The 16,197-nt window shown below is 44.7% G+C and overlaps 2 protein-coding genes across 3 annotated transcripts; one reads left to right on the forward strand and one right to left on the reverse strand.

Annotated features, from left to right (window-relative positions):
- Positions 1–5,008: 5,008 nt before the first annotated feature.
- NPC2 (NPC intracellular cholesterol transporter 2) lies at positions 5,009–13,379 on the reverse strand. Its single transcript, XM_061182727.1, has 4 exons — positions 13,188–13,379; positions 9,843–9,950; positions 8,056–8,228; positions 5,009–5,760 (listed from the first exon to the last, which is right to left on the reverse strand). The coding sequence occupies exons 1-4, from the start codon at positions 13,267–13,269 to the stop codon at positions 5,674–5,676; spliced, it is 450 nt and encodes a 149-aa protein (XP_061038710.1). The 5' UTR covers positions 13,270–13,379; the 3' UTR covers positions 5,009–5,673.
- Positions 13,380–13,708: 329 nt separating this feature from the next.
- Positions 13,709–15,890, forward strand: ISCA2 (iron-sulfur cluster assembly 2). 2 transcript variants are annotated; one of them, XM_061181053.1, is made up of 4 exons: positions 13,709–13,777; positions 13,994–14,096; positions 14,220–14,335; positions 14,777–15,888. In XM_061181053.1, the coding sequence occupies exons 1-4, from the start codon at positions 13,719–13,721 to the stop codon at positions 14,949–14,951; spliced, it is 453 nt and encodes a 150-aa protein (XP_061037036.1). In that variant the 5' UTR covers positions 13,709–13,718; the 3' UTR covers positions 14,952–15,888. The 2 variants fall into 2 exon arrangements, with proteins under 2 accessions (XP_061037036.1, XP_061037035.1); XM_061181052.1 differs by having other exon boundaries at positions 13,719–13,777; positions 13,991–14,096; positions 14,777–15,890.
- Positions 15,891–16,197: the final 307 nt, after the last annotated feature.

The raw sequence follows: 16,197 nt of genomic DNA on the forward strand, positions 1-16,197 counted from the left end.
GGGAGAACAGAACTGAAGACAGACAGCTACCAGGAAGGGAGGGGGAGACATTTCCTCCTGAGCCCAAGGCCAGGGAGCCTGCAGGCTGGAGACAAGCTAGTGTTGTCAATGAGCCCCGGACACAGATGACAACTGACTTCTACAAGATGGGAGCCCGAGTCCTGCTCTAGAGCTACCCATCCAGGATAGGGTGCTACCATGCCCTTCTTTCTGAGAATGAAACCAAATCAACTGTTACTCTTCCCAGCCCTTTGGAGACCAAGGCTACTGTAGGGTTAAATGGTCAGATTCAAAACTTAAAGAATCATGACATTTTTTTCCACATTAAAAAAATTTGCTAAATGGGAATTCCCTGGTGGTCCAGTGGTTAGGACTTGGCGCTTTCACAGCGCTGATCTGGGTTCAACCCCAGATCGGGGCACTAAGATCCCGCAAGACCTGTGGAGTGGCAAAAAAAAAAAAAAAGAAAAAACAAAAGAAAAAAAATTGCTAAATAATTGCTGAGTGCTGAGTTTTAGGCATTTACTTAGAGAGGAAAGGGCAGTCTCTATTCTCAAGATGTTTACAGTCTAGTAGGAAGGTAAGCTGACACAATAATTACAAATTACACATGAAAAAGAATGTGGTTAAGTGTCATAAAGAGAGGATTAGAATCTGCCTTAATGAAGGCAAACCACAGGGAGGCCATCAGGAGGCCACTGGTCTTGAATGGCACCTGAAATGAAGTCTAGAAGACAAATTCATGGCAAATGCCTGCGATTCTAGGCCACTGAGCAGTTTCCATGGATGCAACCTTCTTTTCTTATCTAGAAGGATAATAATAATCAGGTACTTATTAGAGTCAGGCATTGAGCTGAATGCTTTGCATACACCACCTCGGGTCATCATTAGAACCACCCCCAGGTGGACACTCTTATCCTCCTGTTTTACAGCTGAGGAAATTGAAGCCTTAAGCGTAAGTTAAATAACTCATCCAAAGTCAATCAGCTGGGGAAAGAGTTGGAGCTGGGATAGAAACCCAGTATGTATTTAAAAATTTAAACAGTATAGAAATCTAAACAACTACTGTGTTCCAAAAGTAAAAACCTCCCTGCGAGCCTGGGGAAATGCTCAATGGTCCTGTGGAGTGGTTCAGATTGCAGTTGGCATCTCTCTCTGGTGCCAGGCTCCTAGACTCTAAAGCTCCCCAGAAGGGGCCAAGACCAGCACCTGCAGGCAGGAGAAGGCGAGATGAGGAGAGAAGATCAAGACCACCCATCTCAGAATTCTGGAGAATCGGGTGAAAGTCCCCAGGGACAAACCTATCTGAGATGGCCTCTAAATCAAATATCTTGGCCTTAGTCTCTGTCCTAAGCCCCTCTGGACTCCGGGAATTGTCCTTGCTCTCACAGGTGTGACTAGTCTGCATCCGCTTGCCCGTGGTGCTTGAGCTTCCCTTCAGTGTCTTGATGAATCATAAGCTGTTAGTTCTGACAGAGACATTAGAGATTATCTAGCCCAATTCCTTCCATTTTTATATTACACATTGACAGTAATTCATGGCAGAGCCACTAGGATGTTTTGTCTTTGTTTCAGTAAAAGGTCAGCTTACCACTAAACACTGATGTAAGCTATTTCCCTTGATTGCAAAACCCAGAAAAGAGAATCTCATAACTGTTGTGCACATCCATTGAGAACCTCTGCAAAACCCCATCTTTAATATTTTGCTCCACCTGCAGTACGCCTTTTTTGTGGTAGAGGCCTGTGGGTGGGTAGGGGAGAGCAGAGTAATGCATTTCTCTAACGCTGAGAACAGAAGCCCTTCTGCTTCCTCACCTGGAACCCCCAGCATCTCTGCCATGTTCAAGGCCAGCAGTCATCCATTTTGTCTGCCAGGCTCCTTATCGGCTTAACCCACCGACAGGCAGAGCTAAGCTCATCCTTTCTCTGCTGGCTGCTTATCTGGGACACACGACGTGTGGAGAACAGCCTGCCAGGCAGAGAGGAGACAAGACTTTTCCTCTCAGAGCCCCAGCAGATGAGGGGAGCAGCGCTGATGGGCTAGGTCTGCCCCAGGGTCTCATGCCTTTCCTCTATTTGGGACAGCAAACATCTGCACTCTCTGGCGTCATGGGGCAAGGAGCCGGGAACAGGCAGGGAACGCCTGCAGCAAGTGGGAGACACCACTGCTCCTCTTCCACCCCAGTCACTAAGGAGCTAGCCATGTGCGCTCACCACTTTGCCACCTTCTCCAAGGACCCTCAAGCCACCTCTGCAGCCCATCTCCTGGGCCCCATCCACCACCCTCCCCTCCACTTCTTTTTAGAAACCAAATCCCTGGTTTGGAGAGCATGGTAGGTTCCCATAGCGATGGGCCTTTTAGCTGTTTCCATGGCAACCAACACCCAGACCATTTAGTTGCTAGTCAACTGACAGCTGTAACTGAATAGGATTCAGTTTAGAATCTGAGGGATAGGCCAGGGGATTCTCTTCATAGAAGAAAACACAACAACCCAAAATGACTCAACTCTTCTAAAGACTTTTTTAGGCAACATCTGTGGAGATCCTGTGCCACTTTCTACCGCAGGTCACACAAGACTGCCTCTCCCATTCCCAACACACACACACACACCCTCACCCTCCTCAACTGAGTATCTCAGGCCTTTAAACCCCCCAAGTTCTATTTCCTGATCTGTCTCTTTCCCAAGGGCCCCTGGGAAAAAACTTGTTCAAGGTGACTATCACCTTGGTGACATTTTTCACACATGACCCTTTCCTCTGTGTCAATGCTCTTCCTATGCACCATGACCCTGTCCTCACACCAACCCAGTCATTTAAGCAATATTTGCTTTTTGGATTGTCTGATGTAAATGGCTAATCCCAGATCACCTTCCCTTAGCCTGGACCCCACCTATGTCAAGCCACTTTCCTATGTCCGTGGGTGTTCTTAGAGAACAGACTGTTTTATCAACCTTCGCAAAGCATAATTAAGATCAATCTGTTGCTTTTAAAAAGTCAACTAACATTTCAAACCAAACACAGGGGATTAGAAATTACTCCATGCTCATTGCTTTTCATTAGCCTGAAGATTTGACTAAATGCCAGACCTCCCATCTAACACTCTCCCAAACTGGGGATACTGGGTATTGGATTCCCTTTATTCTGTAAACAGGGGTCTGCATCATGTTTTTTTAACCACTGGAGTCTGGGGTTTCTCTACTCTGGAACTCACGCAAGAGAGAAGCTGTCTAAGCCTCCATGGCTTGCTCAGCGGACTAGAAAAGCGTGAGAGCGTCACAGGAAAGAGCATGACCTTTTTGAGGGGGCTGCCCGCAAACCCTCTGTACAGAAGACGACCTTTCAAACTAATCCCCCCATGGGAGCCCTACCCAGCTCACTGCTGCAGGATCCATGGAGCCTCACAATGGCTGGTAAACAGTTCTAAGCTGTTGCATGGCCCTTCTGCTCTAACGGAAGGGTGTACACTAGTGGAACTGCTTTTTTCCTGTCTTCCTTCAACATTTGAGGGCAGAAGTACAAAATGCAGGGCAGGCAGTTGTTAGCCTCAAAGGAGCTCAATGACATGAGAGTCTTCTGGGATTAGGGAGAGAGCGGATGCATATGACAACTGAGGTTTTCCAGGCACATGAGAAAGTTCCTGTGCATAGAGGATTGCCTCATTTTTGAGGTGACGTATCATCACACATCAGATTGAACCTTCTGATTTTCCTGCTATACCTAGATGAGGGACAATGTCTGTCTCTTGGAATGCAGCTAACATTTACTGATTGTGTACTATGTGCCAGGGGTCATTCTAAATGCTTTACATGCATCGCTTCATTTAATCCTCACAGCTCTGTTATTATCTCTAGTTAACAGATAAGGAAACTGACACACAGAAAAGTTAAGGGATTTAAAGATCATACTGGTTATCCTACTGATTGAAGTAGGATCCAACTACTGGCAGGATCCAACTACTGGCAGGTAGTGAAGCCAGGATCCAACTACCGGCAGTCTGAAGCCAGAAACCACAGTAGTTAACCACCTTTGGAATCCATGTTTGATATACCCAGGGTTCAGCATGCGGAGACAGAGTGGGCTATCCCTCTAGACACAATGTGATAGGATACACAAAACATCTTAGCTAGAGTACAGTGGTTGAATGGCTCCAGAAATTAACTAGGAAATCTTGGCCGTTGATAACATTATTCCCAATCTATTGCTGTCCCCTGGTGGTTTTCCTGGGAAACTCACAAGCCAAAGAAATCCAAGAAATCTAGTGAAATCAGTAGGATGAAAAGAACTGGACCAAATGACTTATTTGCTGCATAAGCACCCCAGCCTAAAAGAGATGACCTTCCACATTACCCAACTCCTTTGTGAATAGGGCTGTAATCTCTGTGACAGCCAAAACCTGACTGATAGTACATTGATTCAAAACAGCAAAATATATGCCCCATGATTATACTTGTACTTCAAGAGCAGGACACTCCAAGATTTAAATAATCTAGCCATTACTTCCTGCAACTTCACATTTCATCTTTAAGCTTCTAGGCTTTCTTCAAGGCAGGAGGTTCCCAAAGATTGCTGTGCTTATGCCAACTTGTAACTTCCTACTCCCCGCCTCAACCCCAAATTCAGTTCCCCTGACCTTGCAGATGTTGTTATTCAACTAGGTGATGTTTGCTTTCACTGTTTCCTTCAAGCACACTTGGTGGTATAAGACTGTGCAAAGTGAAGCAAACAAGGTCATTTTGTGTAAGATAGAGAGGTGAGGCCTAACTGTGTGAAAGGGAGAAATGGCAGTTTCTGAAAGTCATGTCTTTACAGTACTGCACTCTGGGACCATGGGACCGGGTGTCCACCTCCCATGGATCTGGGGGAACATACTCTGTGAAAGAAGCAGGTGTCCACAGCCCAAATGCGGAAGAAAAGATTGACGAGTTTTTATTTATTCAAAGGGACATTCCCAGGTGCATAAAGAAGCCACAAGTTAGTGTTGTTAAAAAAAAAAAAAAAATCAAACATCTGCTAATCAAGTGATGCATTTAATGAAAACCACCTAAGACAGTAAAGGAGACATGAGCTAACTGCAGAGAATTTCTGTCGTAGAATACCTCCCCTCCACTACTGCGCTGGACACCACTGCAGAGCAAGTCATGGCCGGTGAAGCAGCGGAGCTGGAGGTGAGGAAGCTCACTGGCCAGATGCACTGAACTCAACGAGGCACGTGGAGATGAGGAACTTGCAGACGTAATATCCCACCTAGATGGATGTGGTTTGGAACCCGTGCTTTGCTGCAAGGGCTGGTAAGCCTAGGGCAAGTTATCCAATATCCCCCAAGCAGCCTCATTTGGATCATGTCTGGTTAGACCCTCCTTATTCCAAAAGCAAAAACCAAACCAAAACAAACAAACAAACAAACCCCCCCCCCCCGAAGACAATTAAATCAATCCCTACAGTCTCACTTTCTCCTCTTTCCTTCAACCCTTTTACAAAGGATAATACAGGGGCGACAGTTCTGAGCTCTCAGGAAATAGGGTCTTAGATGCTTTTGGAGGTTGACAGGCTAGAACGGCAGTCTAGAAATTCCTTTCATCTTATGGCACTGATTTAGTTTAGACTTTATTTCTCCTCCTCTCCCTCCACCCGTGCTCTCTCACCCCCAGACGGACATATTGGCATCAAATAGCTCTAGCTTTCAATCTGTACTGGGATTTGCCAGCAGAAGAGACGTTGGTCGTTGTCATCCTTAAGTTCCCACTCCACCACCAGTTTTATCTGGAGAAAGAGAAAAAGAATTGGGAAAAATGAAACTAGAACCTCACCTCAATCCAGAATGGGTTTAACTATGAATCCTAAATGTAAATTGTAACAAACTGCCTAATTCCTCATCCTTTTCTTAAGTCATGCCATCATGAAGGCTGCTTGGGATGTGGGCACAGCCCATGTCCTTAAGCTTAGAAGGGCAAACCAAGTTACACCTAGGATTTGGTGTTAGCAGTGCCACATCCTAGTCTAGTTAGCTTCTCAAATACAATTTCTAAAGCATTCTTTTCCCTCTGAGATCAATGGTACATAAATGAAGCCAGAACTTCCCTGGTGGCGCAGTGGTTAAGAATCCGCCTGCCAACGCGGGGGACACAGGTTTGAGCCCTGGTTGGGGAAGATCCCACATGCCGCGGAGCAACTAAGCCCGTGTGTCACAACTACTGAACACCGCGTGCCTAGAGCCCATGCTTCACAACAAGAGAAGCCACCGCGATGAGAAGCCCACGCACCACAACGGAGAGTAGCCCCTGCTCGCTGCAACTAGAGAAAGCCCGCGCGCAGCAACGAAGACCCAACGCAGCCAAAATAAAAAAATGAATGAATGAATTAATTAAAAAAAATAAATGAAGCCATCCATGAAAAATAATTTTACATTTAAACAATTTCACATGCATTTTGACAACCTGATCCAGCTTTTTCCAACTTTACCTATGAAGTATGAAGAGTAAAAAGTTAGATTCCTAGGTCTCAGGAAACTTACTTGTTAGCTGGAAAAGGAAATGTCAAAGCACAAAGGATGTTCAAAGAAGTTTTGGGTTGTGTGAATACTTTCAGGGACAATGACCTTTGTGGCAATACAGTTTTGATTAATGCCCTTAAACTGTTTTTTTTTTTTTCCAACAATGTACCCCCTTAGAGATCTCTGCCTTGACTTGTTACACTCATACTATGGGCTGTCTCTTCTAATTCTTAATAAATCACTGGCACTTTGCCAGTCCTTTCTTTTTTTTTTTTTTTTTGCCAGTCCTTTCTCAAGCTTACTTGCTTTTAGTTACAACCTCTCTTTTGTACTCAAAATGTTTCTTCAGAATGCAACATTTGAGGGACAGTGATACCCAGCTTCTTGAAACTTGTTTGATAAGTTTTTCAAGGCTAGTACACATTAACTACTGTTTCACTTAGTGCACACATTAACATAGTTTAAGCTGGTTTTCAAATGAAATGTCACTTAAGCTGCGTGGCATGGCAAAACCAACAAAAACCAACAAACAAAAAACAAATGAAATGTCACTTAACAATAGCTACCATATATTAAGTGCCTACTTGGTATCAGGCCCTAACTAGACACTCTGAGTTACTGAGGCTCAGATATGCCCATGATTACATGGCTGCTCTGCAAATTAATCTACAAATCTTTTCCCGACCTTTAGGGTCTCTGATACCTCTTAAGCACAGACTCCCTATATTTGAGTCTTTTTAGAATGTCTTTTAATTACTTGCTGTTTCTAGGAAATAAATGGCCAGATTGCTCCTGGTTCTACTTGATCTCCTTTTAAGAAATACAGCTCTTTTTCTTCATGGAAAAAAAGTAATCCCTTTACTTCCTCCATTCTTATCAAGATTCATATTGTTAACACAGGCTCATTCCAGCAGGCTCTATCTCACATGTGTTTGGTAGAAAAAGAAGTAGGTACAGCAGGGCGAGTCAGAGGTGAAGGTTGGGGGTGGTGGTGGTGGCGGAGGAGAGAAAGCAGAGGAAAAAGCCACCACTCTGCTACGGACCTAATAAATTACTGCTTTCTTGTTAAGAGATTAATGGAGAAACCAGGTTTTTCTGATGACAATGCTCTACTTGAAATCTTGAACTATTTGGTACCTAGCTAAAATCTTGTAACATTGCACAGGTTTTGGAATCACGAGACCTGGGTCTCAATCTAGGCTGTAATTCTTGGCAGAATGGACTCTGTTCATACTGCATAGCACTGGAGGCTAACATCTCTTCATCTGTAAAATGGGGACAGTATCACCTCTACATAGGTGGTCACAAGAATCCAGTGAAATACTGTATATAAAAAAGGCATCGTTAGGCCCAGGATGACCATTAAGCAAGAGACAAAGAACAAAGGGACACAGTGAAAACTCTCCGCCCCAGCTCAAGATTCCTATACTTCTTTCTCCCAGGTGCCCGACTCTTCCTCATAGAGATGAAGGATTCCTATTCTAATCTTTTCTTCCTGCCCCCTCTCCTCAGATTTCCAATCTAGTCACAGGACCTTCGGTGTCCTCAACTACAATGTCACTTACAGAGGGGTATTCACTCTTCACGGGTAGTTTATTCAGGTAGCTATAGGTCTTGTCTTTTTCAATGGGGCAGCTGATTCCACTCTTACAACCATCAGGCTCAGGAATAGGAAAGGGAATTGCGACGCCCATCACAATGCCATGCACCACGGCTTTGCTACTTTGAGACTGAGTGCCTAAGAGGAAAAAAAAAAGAGAATAAGATGGTGAAGGAAACAGCCTATTTCCAAACTCTAAATAAAAAATTCAGACATATTCTCAAGCAATGGCATTGCTGTGATAGCAAACCAAATTCTGTACCTCTTAATTCCTAGGGTCTATTTCTATTTGGAGTTATACTTAGTACCTCCATGAATGCTATACAGCAAGCATTCACTCTGAAACTTGAAAAATTACTGAATTATACAAAAAAAAAAAAAAAAGCAGTCAGCGGGGGCTGTTTTCTTTGCTGCTGACCCCACCTTGCTCTTCACTGCCTTCATAGTTTCTCAGGAGAATCAGAGCCACCTGGATGGATAAATAACTTTATCGAACAAGCTAACTGATTTTTGGTGGTAAACTTTGTTTACTATTTACATCAGATTCTGTCAAAGTGTATTGCGTATCTTAAAGGGTTTGGGGAGACTGGTCTCTGAATTCTCAAATACCCTGTCCAAAGGATTCCGATAGAAATTAAGAATAAAATGGAAGACAATATGGAAAGAGGGAAGAGGAGTCTCCATAGAAATGCCACGGGCTGTAACAGTAGTGAAAGCGGTAACCCTTTAGAAACTGGGTAAAAGAAAGAGGAACATTTCTTGCTAACCTCTACCCTCCATACTGCAAGTTGGGCAGGAGGAATAAATATACTAAAATTAGGGCAACTGGAGTTATGCGCTATTAGGTTCTTCTGGAGATCCAGAGCATTGGCTCTGCTTCTTTCTTTCTGTCTGGGTTGGGAATTACTTTTGTTTAGAAGGTACTTTTTTGGTTTGGAACAATAGAGGGGACAGGGTATTGTCCAGGAGAGATAACAACTCTAGGACTTAGAGCTGTCTTTAGGCTTACAAACAAGAGATGATAGAAATCTCAAAGTTCCTAATTAGTCTGTCTAGTCTAGTGCCATAGGATAGAAAATGAGGGAAAGATTCAAGGTAGATGCTCTTTCTAGAAACAGAGATTTTCACATTGTCTAGATTCCTGGGAATCTGAAGGAAATGAATGTGGTACCAGAAAGAAACAAGTTCCAATAACATGTCTTCAAGCTGAAGAAGAAAGCTTCTTGATTGTTTCTTGGGTCACCAGTGAGCTCCCCAAACCTTACAGAGGCTAAATATTAATTGTTCCTATATTTTCAGGCAGAATATAGACTTAACAGCCGGAAGACATATTGCTTGAAATAACACTTTGGAGGCGTTCCAGAGTCTACAGGGTTGGGGTCTGTACTAACACCCTGCAGTCAGTAGCTAAGCAGAGTTGACATTCCCATGAAATCCACTGTGCAATATGGACCAAAATAGGGCACGGAGAAGCCAAGCTGTCTTCTTTGACCTGTGAAAACATGGAAATCCCCCTGTTTGCTCGAAGGGAGTCTGGCAACTATGGATTCCGAGAAACAGGCATATGGGAACCCAGTATGAGAAGGGAGCATAGTGTAAGAGCATAGTGAATCCAAGGTTTGCCCATTGAGAGGGAGGTCACAGAATTCCTGACTGCAATTCCCCTCCCTCATATTCCCACACTTATTCCAATATTTGAGATTGATGTTACGCTTTAAGATGAATTTGAAGGTAAGAGCCACTTTTACTCACTACTGGTGAACGTGACATTGACACTGTAAGACTGTCCTTTGTGCAGTTGGCAGGGCTGGGTGGAGCATGGGTTCACATTCACTTCCTTTATAACTCCGACCCCAGAACCTGCAAAAGAAGAAAAATTTATTGAAATGGGTGGGAAAACAAACCACCTAGGCTGTCTCTTACCTAACGGGAAGGTGCTCTGCCTTCCTAATGGGGGTGAGTTCTTTCTCCGACCATCCGTGGTCCCCGGGAAACTGTTCACATTTGACAGGTGAAAGGGAATTAAAGAAATTATTGAGTATACCTAGTCAGCTTCCCTGCTCTATATCCTGGGAGGGCTATTCCAGGGAAAATCATCCCCACCCTTCCTTCCATCCTGACACAGGATTTTAAAGCAGCACACACGGCATAAGCGATGGCTCAGGTTGCACGGCTACTGTTTCCATTTGGAATCTTGAGACTGGCTGCTCCCTAACTGCCCTTCCCTACCATCTTTCAATCCTGTCCTGATAGCTCTCCAAATCAGTGGTCTCTGAGCTTTGTATACTCCTACCGATGAGAGCAATTTTAAGCATGCACCTGTAGTACACTCTACTCTGGAACCTGTGTTCTTCAGAATAAGTGTCTTTGAGGCAGGGTGTGTGTCCTTTTTTTTTTTTTTTTTTTTTTTTAAGTCTAAACAAGGACAAAAATACCTTGACCAAAAAAGGTTAAGTACAAATCTTTAAGAATCTCCTTACTTCATCCAGGCCCCTGAAACCAGACAGCTGAATGGCAGAGAATGCAAGTAAACAACAGGGTAAGCTTAAGCTCCGCCACTCATATACCACTGCTGACAGCTAGACTCTGGGATCCGACAACTGGCTTTGAAATCTCACTGGCTCCATTACTTACTATGGAACCTTAAGGCAAGATACTTAGCCTCTCTGGGGGCTAATAATGGTACCTACCTCATAGGGTAGGTGAGCTAATACACATATAGCTCTGAAATAAGTGCTTGGAACATAGTAATGCTATATAGGTATTCACTATTACTATCATATTGGGATTTAGTCCATGAATTCAATCTAGAGTAGCTGCTCCTGGGTGGGTTAGCAAGTTTCCCTTTCATACAAAAGGTGAGCCTCTCACCTCAAATTTACTTTGTGGGTAGAAATTATGGATCTAGACAATAGAATGGACTCTGTCTCAGAAGTAGAACGCATGAAGACAGAAAGGAAATGGCAGGTTGAGAGCACATTATCTGCCTGCTCTTGGGTGGAAGAGTTGTGTCGTATTGACTAACACTGCTCCAGCTAGGTCTGTAAATCATACTTTGCAGTTCCCTATCCCCAACTTGCTTCTCCATCATGGCAAAGTTCTCAAACAATAAATACAAGATTCTCTTCTTTAAGCACTCTCTTCCACTCTGTCCTATCGTCTATGGCCAGGAAAATAAATATCCGGAATTTTAGTCAACAATTTATTGAAAATCAGTGCTTATGCTGAAGCTTTCAACTTCTAGTTTCTTTCAAGGCTGGGTCACATGATCTAGTAGGAACTGAGTAGAGGGCAGTACTTGTAGCTCCTTCATCCAGTTTTATTTTTGCTGACAAGACGTTCCTGGATTTCCAGTGTCAATAGAGCAAACTTCTCAGTCCTAACCTGCAAAAATTGCAAAACTAGTTCGCTTGGCCCCATTTCTCACTTGAGGAAATACCACTTCGGGGAAAGGGGGCATAGAGTGGGACTCAAAAAACCTTTTGATGTGGGCACTGAAGTTTTTACACTGTATTTCCCAATTCAAAAGTAAATTGAAAGTCTGTAACTGAAACTCTCCTTCCCTTAAGAGGTTTTTGCCATAGGTCTAACAGCTGCTTTTTTCACATGAGCAGAACAATGTCAGGATTTAGTTTCCTTAGTTGTTTTTCTTTTTTTAATTTTTAATTTTTTTGGCCACGCTGCGCAGCTTGCAGGATCTTAGTTTCCTGACCAGGGATCAAACCCGTGCCCCCTGCAGTGTAAGCGTGGAACCTTAACCACTGGACAGACAGGCGAGTCCCCCCCCCCACCTTTTTTTAATGTTAATGTTACTGTTGAAACATTGTGAAAGTGACTCACAAACACCCACTAGTTTCATACTGCTTACTAGGAACCTGGTTCCTTACTGCTGTAAGAACTTGAGCAAGTACCTTTATGTGCCTGTTTCCTCATCTGTAAAATAGATTGTGAGAGTTGAGTGACAATAAAGTTAACAGTGTCTTCATCCAAATGTTGGCCACTACGTTTAATGGAGGGAAAGGCAGTAATTTGAGGTGATAATAGGATCTTTCAAATGCCAGTCTCCTAGTTCAGTGGAACAGCATTTGTTAAGTATAAATAGGCCAGCAATTTTTATTCCTTAATCACACCTGTCTCCTAGCCCCCAACTTTGCTTTTGCCTCAACATGAATTTTGGAGATATAGTGGAAAGAGTATTTCTTCCCTCATTTACTTTTCCAACAAATATTTATTAAGCAGTTACTATTACCTGGGCACTGGATATGAAGGAGCAAATTTATTCTGGTTGCCATTCTGCTGTGTGACTGGGTAAGTAACCTAACATCTCTGGAATTCAATGATTGACTATAGGATCTCCAAGTTTCCTTCCAGCTCATAAATTTTATAAAATCAGTTTCATGCCTCTTGCATTTGTTATTACACCTCTCCACTTCAGAAAAGTTCTGCTCAAACAATTTGATAGACTTGACTGAAGGAACTCACAATTTCTACCCCCTGTTGTGTTTCTCAACAAAGATTCCAACCACAGCTGCATGAGAGGGTTATGCATCACAAGTTGTGACCAGAAACATGAGTTTTATAAATAGGAGGGGAAAACTGGTAAGAATCACAAAATTCCATAGCCCAAAGGACGCCCTAACGGAATAACTCATGAAAAGGAGAACTGACTTTCGACTTGTCAGCAAAAGGGAAATTTAAAAAAGCAGGAGGAGTGGAGAGGCAGAGGACATCCAAGACACAAGGCATAAATAAAAAGCAGTTTTGCGCCGCACCCCTTACGCCCAACGCTGCACATGGACCTTCGGTTGTTTGCCCTACAATCTTTAGGAAACTTCAGCAAAAGGCCCACCTCCAGGAATGTGCTGGGATCCCAAACACAAGTTCCAAGGAAGGAGAAAAGTTGTGAGTGGTCGGGTTTCATCCAGGCCAGCACCCTGTCCCCTACCCCAACCCACTCCAGCCCACTCCACGAGGGGTCCGAGGCTGAGCCTGGCCGCCCGCGGGACCCACCCAACCTAGCTCGGAGACCTTAGCACCGGGTTCTGTCGGGGGCTCCCGCAGAGGGTGAGGGAACCTCAGGCTGGCCCCGGGGCTCACCGCAGTCCTTGAAATGCACCGGCTCGGCCAGGGCGGAGGCGCTGAGTGCCAGGAACAGGAACGCGGCGCCCAAGAAACACATCGCAGCTAAGACCGCAAGCTCAAGGAAAGAAGCACCAGACTCCGCGGTCACAAGATAAACCTTCAGGGGCGGGCCGGGGGAGGAGCCCAGTCAGGCGACCGGTCACCAGCAACCGGGTCCGAGGCCTGCCCGCGCCCCGCCCCCGGCTCCAGGGAGCCAGACACGGAGTCCCGGACATTCGCAAACTCCGCCCATCCGGTCCGCTCTGCTACCGAGCCAGCCGGCTTCCATCTTCCTCCGGCCCGGCCCCTCTCTCCAATGCTCCGTCCGGGCTTTGTGGGTGCGTCCCCGCTTCCGCAATGGGAGCATTTCTAGCCAATCAAATCCCTCCTCCTCCTGCACCACCCAATAGGTGTGCTCAGAGGCGGGGTCTCTGTGGATCCCGCTTCCCGAGGCCCAGAAGCAGAAGGGGATTGGGACAATGCGAGGGGCGGTGCTTGTGGAAGAAAATGGCGGCCGTCAGAGGGTTGTGTCTAACCGCTGCGGCCCTGAGAGCCGTCACTCCTTGGTAAGGGGGCAGGTACCAAGCCTAGAAAAACACCTGGGAAGGGTGTTTGGTTCTGCGCCTCCAGGACTAAAGGGAAGCTAAGGCTCGCGGGGGAGGTGAAGGTTTGGCGTGAGGCTGTCCAGGTGGAGGGACTTCAGGTTTGGCTTGAGGCTGTCCAGCTGGAGGGCGCCAGGTGCCTCTCTGCTCCCAGGCTCACCCTCCCCCCTTGCGCAGCAGGCTCCTCGCGGCCTCCCGCGGACCTCGGGCGCTTCGGGAACTGTCGTCCTCCAGCTCCGAAGCTGGCGAAGGGCAGATCCACCTCACGGACAGCTGCGTCCAGGTAAGAGGCCGGACGCGGGGCAGTGGTGGCGAGCGAGGGCCGGGAGTGGGGGGATCTCCCCGTGGCCCACCTTTCTCTGTCCCCTTGCCTGGCATTCTTGACCCCCCCCTTCCTGCATTTCAGAGGCTTCTGGAAATCACCGAAGGGTCAGAATTCCTCAGGCTGGAGGTGGAGGGAGGTGGATGCTCCGGATTCCAATACAAATTTTCACTGGATACAGTTATCAACCCCGACGACAGGCAAGGAGAAAGGGGTGGGTTCCCAGAGAATGTGCAGGAGGGATAAAAGTGTCTCCAGTTTAAGGTGCACTTTTATTCCACATTTAAAACGTTTGCTAAGGATAATTTAACATCACCCTTCTCACACAGTGGGGATACAGTGAAGATTTGTTGTCTTGATTCAAAATAACTAAGTCATAGGAGGAAAACTGGCCCGTCTAGGTGCATAGGGTAGTTGGTAGAGGGTCAGGCTGGACTAGAAAGATTCCAGGCTTAAATCTCTAAACATTTCCTAGTATTCATTCCATTCTTTTTGCCTCAAAGAAGATCAGCACCTGTTAGAGGTAATAAGGGAAGCTTCCTCTGTATTTCAGAAAACAGAGGATGTGCATCTCTGGGCTCAGAGGGTGTTATGTTTTTGGTGTGTATGATATTCATTAATGCCTTCCTCCCATTTTTCAGGGTATTTGAACAGGGTGGGGCAAGAGTGGTGGTTGACTCTGATAGCTTGGCCTTCGTGAAAGGGGCCCATGTGGACTTCAGCCAAGAACTGATCCGAAGCTCATTTCAAGTGTTGAACAATCCTCAAGCACAGCAAGGCTGCTCCTGTGGGTCATCCTTCTCTGTCAAACTTTGATGTGATGACTGGTGACCCAGAGATTACTATCATCTCTATGGATTTGAGGAACCTGGGATTAGAAGAATTCTAGAGGTTTCCTTCCAACCATGTCCCTCTCACAATTTGATTTCCCTCAATCCAGGAATGCTGTGTTTCACCACTATTTATTTTCAGAATGTGAAGCTTTTACTCTTGAGTTAATTTCTCCCACACAGTTGTAAGGCCAAGCCTGTAGATGCTATTACCTAAGATTTAGTAACTTGTTGAAACCAGTATCATCTGTAGAGCCTCCAAGGTTCCAGAATTTGGTATTTTCTGGCCTTCAGAGCTACTTGTACATATGTGTATAGCTATGTACAAAAGCTTCATTTTAAAGAAAGTCCTTAATTACTTGTGTTGTGGATCAGGGTCACAGATTGGGTAGGTTGAACACTGGTTACTAGGCCAGAGAGGATGAAAAAGGCAAATGAAATGTTATCTTTTTCATCTCATCCTTCCTGAATGTGCTAGTTGACTTACCCTTATTTTCTATGCAGCCCGTTCTCTGCTTCCCATTTGTTACAGCAGATACATTTTCCTCTCATATTCATGAATCTGCTAGATTCACAAAACCAATCGCCCATCACCCAGAAAACTTGGACCTAAACCTCACTGATACTTGAATTGTTTGACAAATAGCCTCTATACTCCATATTCACACAGACATTTTAAGCTTCTTTGATCATTTAGTGACTGAATCTTTTTAGAATATGTTGCTTCACTTACCTTATGGTGTAAAATGTTTCTGGTCTCATTGCATAGCAGGAATTGGTCCCTTTGTTGGCATAGATAATAGATACTTGGGGATTTTTTTTTTTTTTTTTTTAGTTTGGACTACCAGATAAAATGCAGGATGCCCATTTAAATATGAATTTCAGATAAATAGCAAATAATTTTTAGTGTAAGTGTGTCTCTGAATACTAGAAATTATTTATTGTTTATCTGAGATTCAAATTTAACTGGGTATCCTGTATATTTATTTGTTAAACTTGGTAATCTTACTTTAGAGTCACTGAACGAAGAGCTTTTTAGCCACAAATTCCAATGAATTTTAAAGTACTTGTTTGGTATAGCACTTAAATAGGCTAAAGAGCTAGAAATAATCGTGGTTTGTGTGTGACGGAGCTGGGGCAGCCAGAACTGCATGGACAGACAACTAAAACAAGATAAAAACACCACCACCATGACAAATGATTAATGAATGCTAATGCTGGGGAAACCACAA

This window comes from Eubalaena glacialis, chromosome 2 (assembly GCF_028564815.1).
Source record: "Eubalaena glacialis isolate mEubGla1 chromosome 2, mEubGla1.1.hap2.+ XY, whole genome shotgun sequence".
NCBI lineage: Eukaryota > Metazoa > Chordata > Mammalia > Artiodactyla > Balaenidae > Eubalaena > Eubalaena glacialis.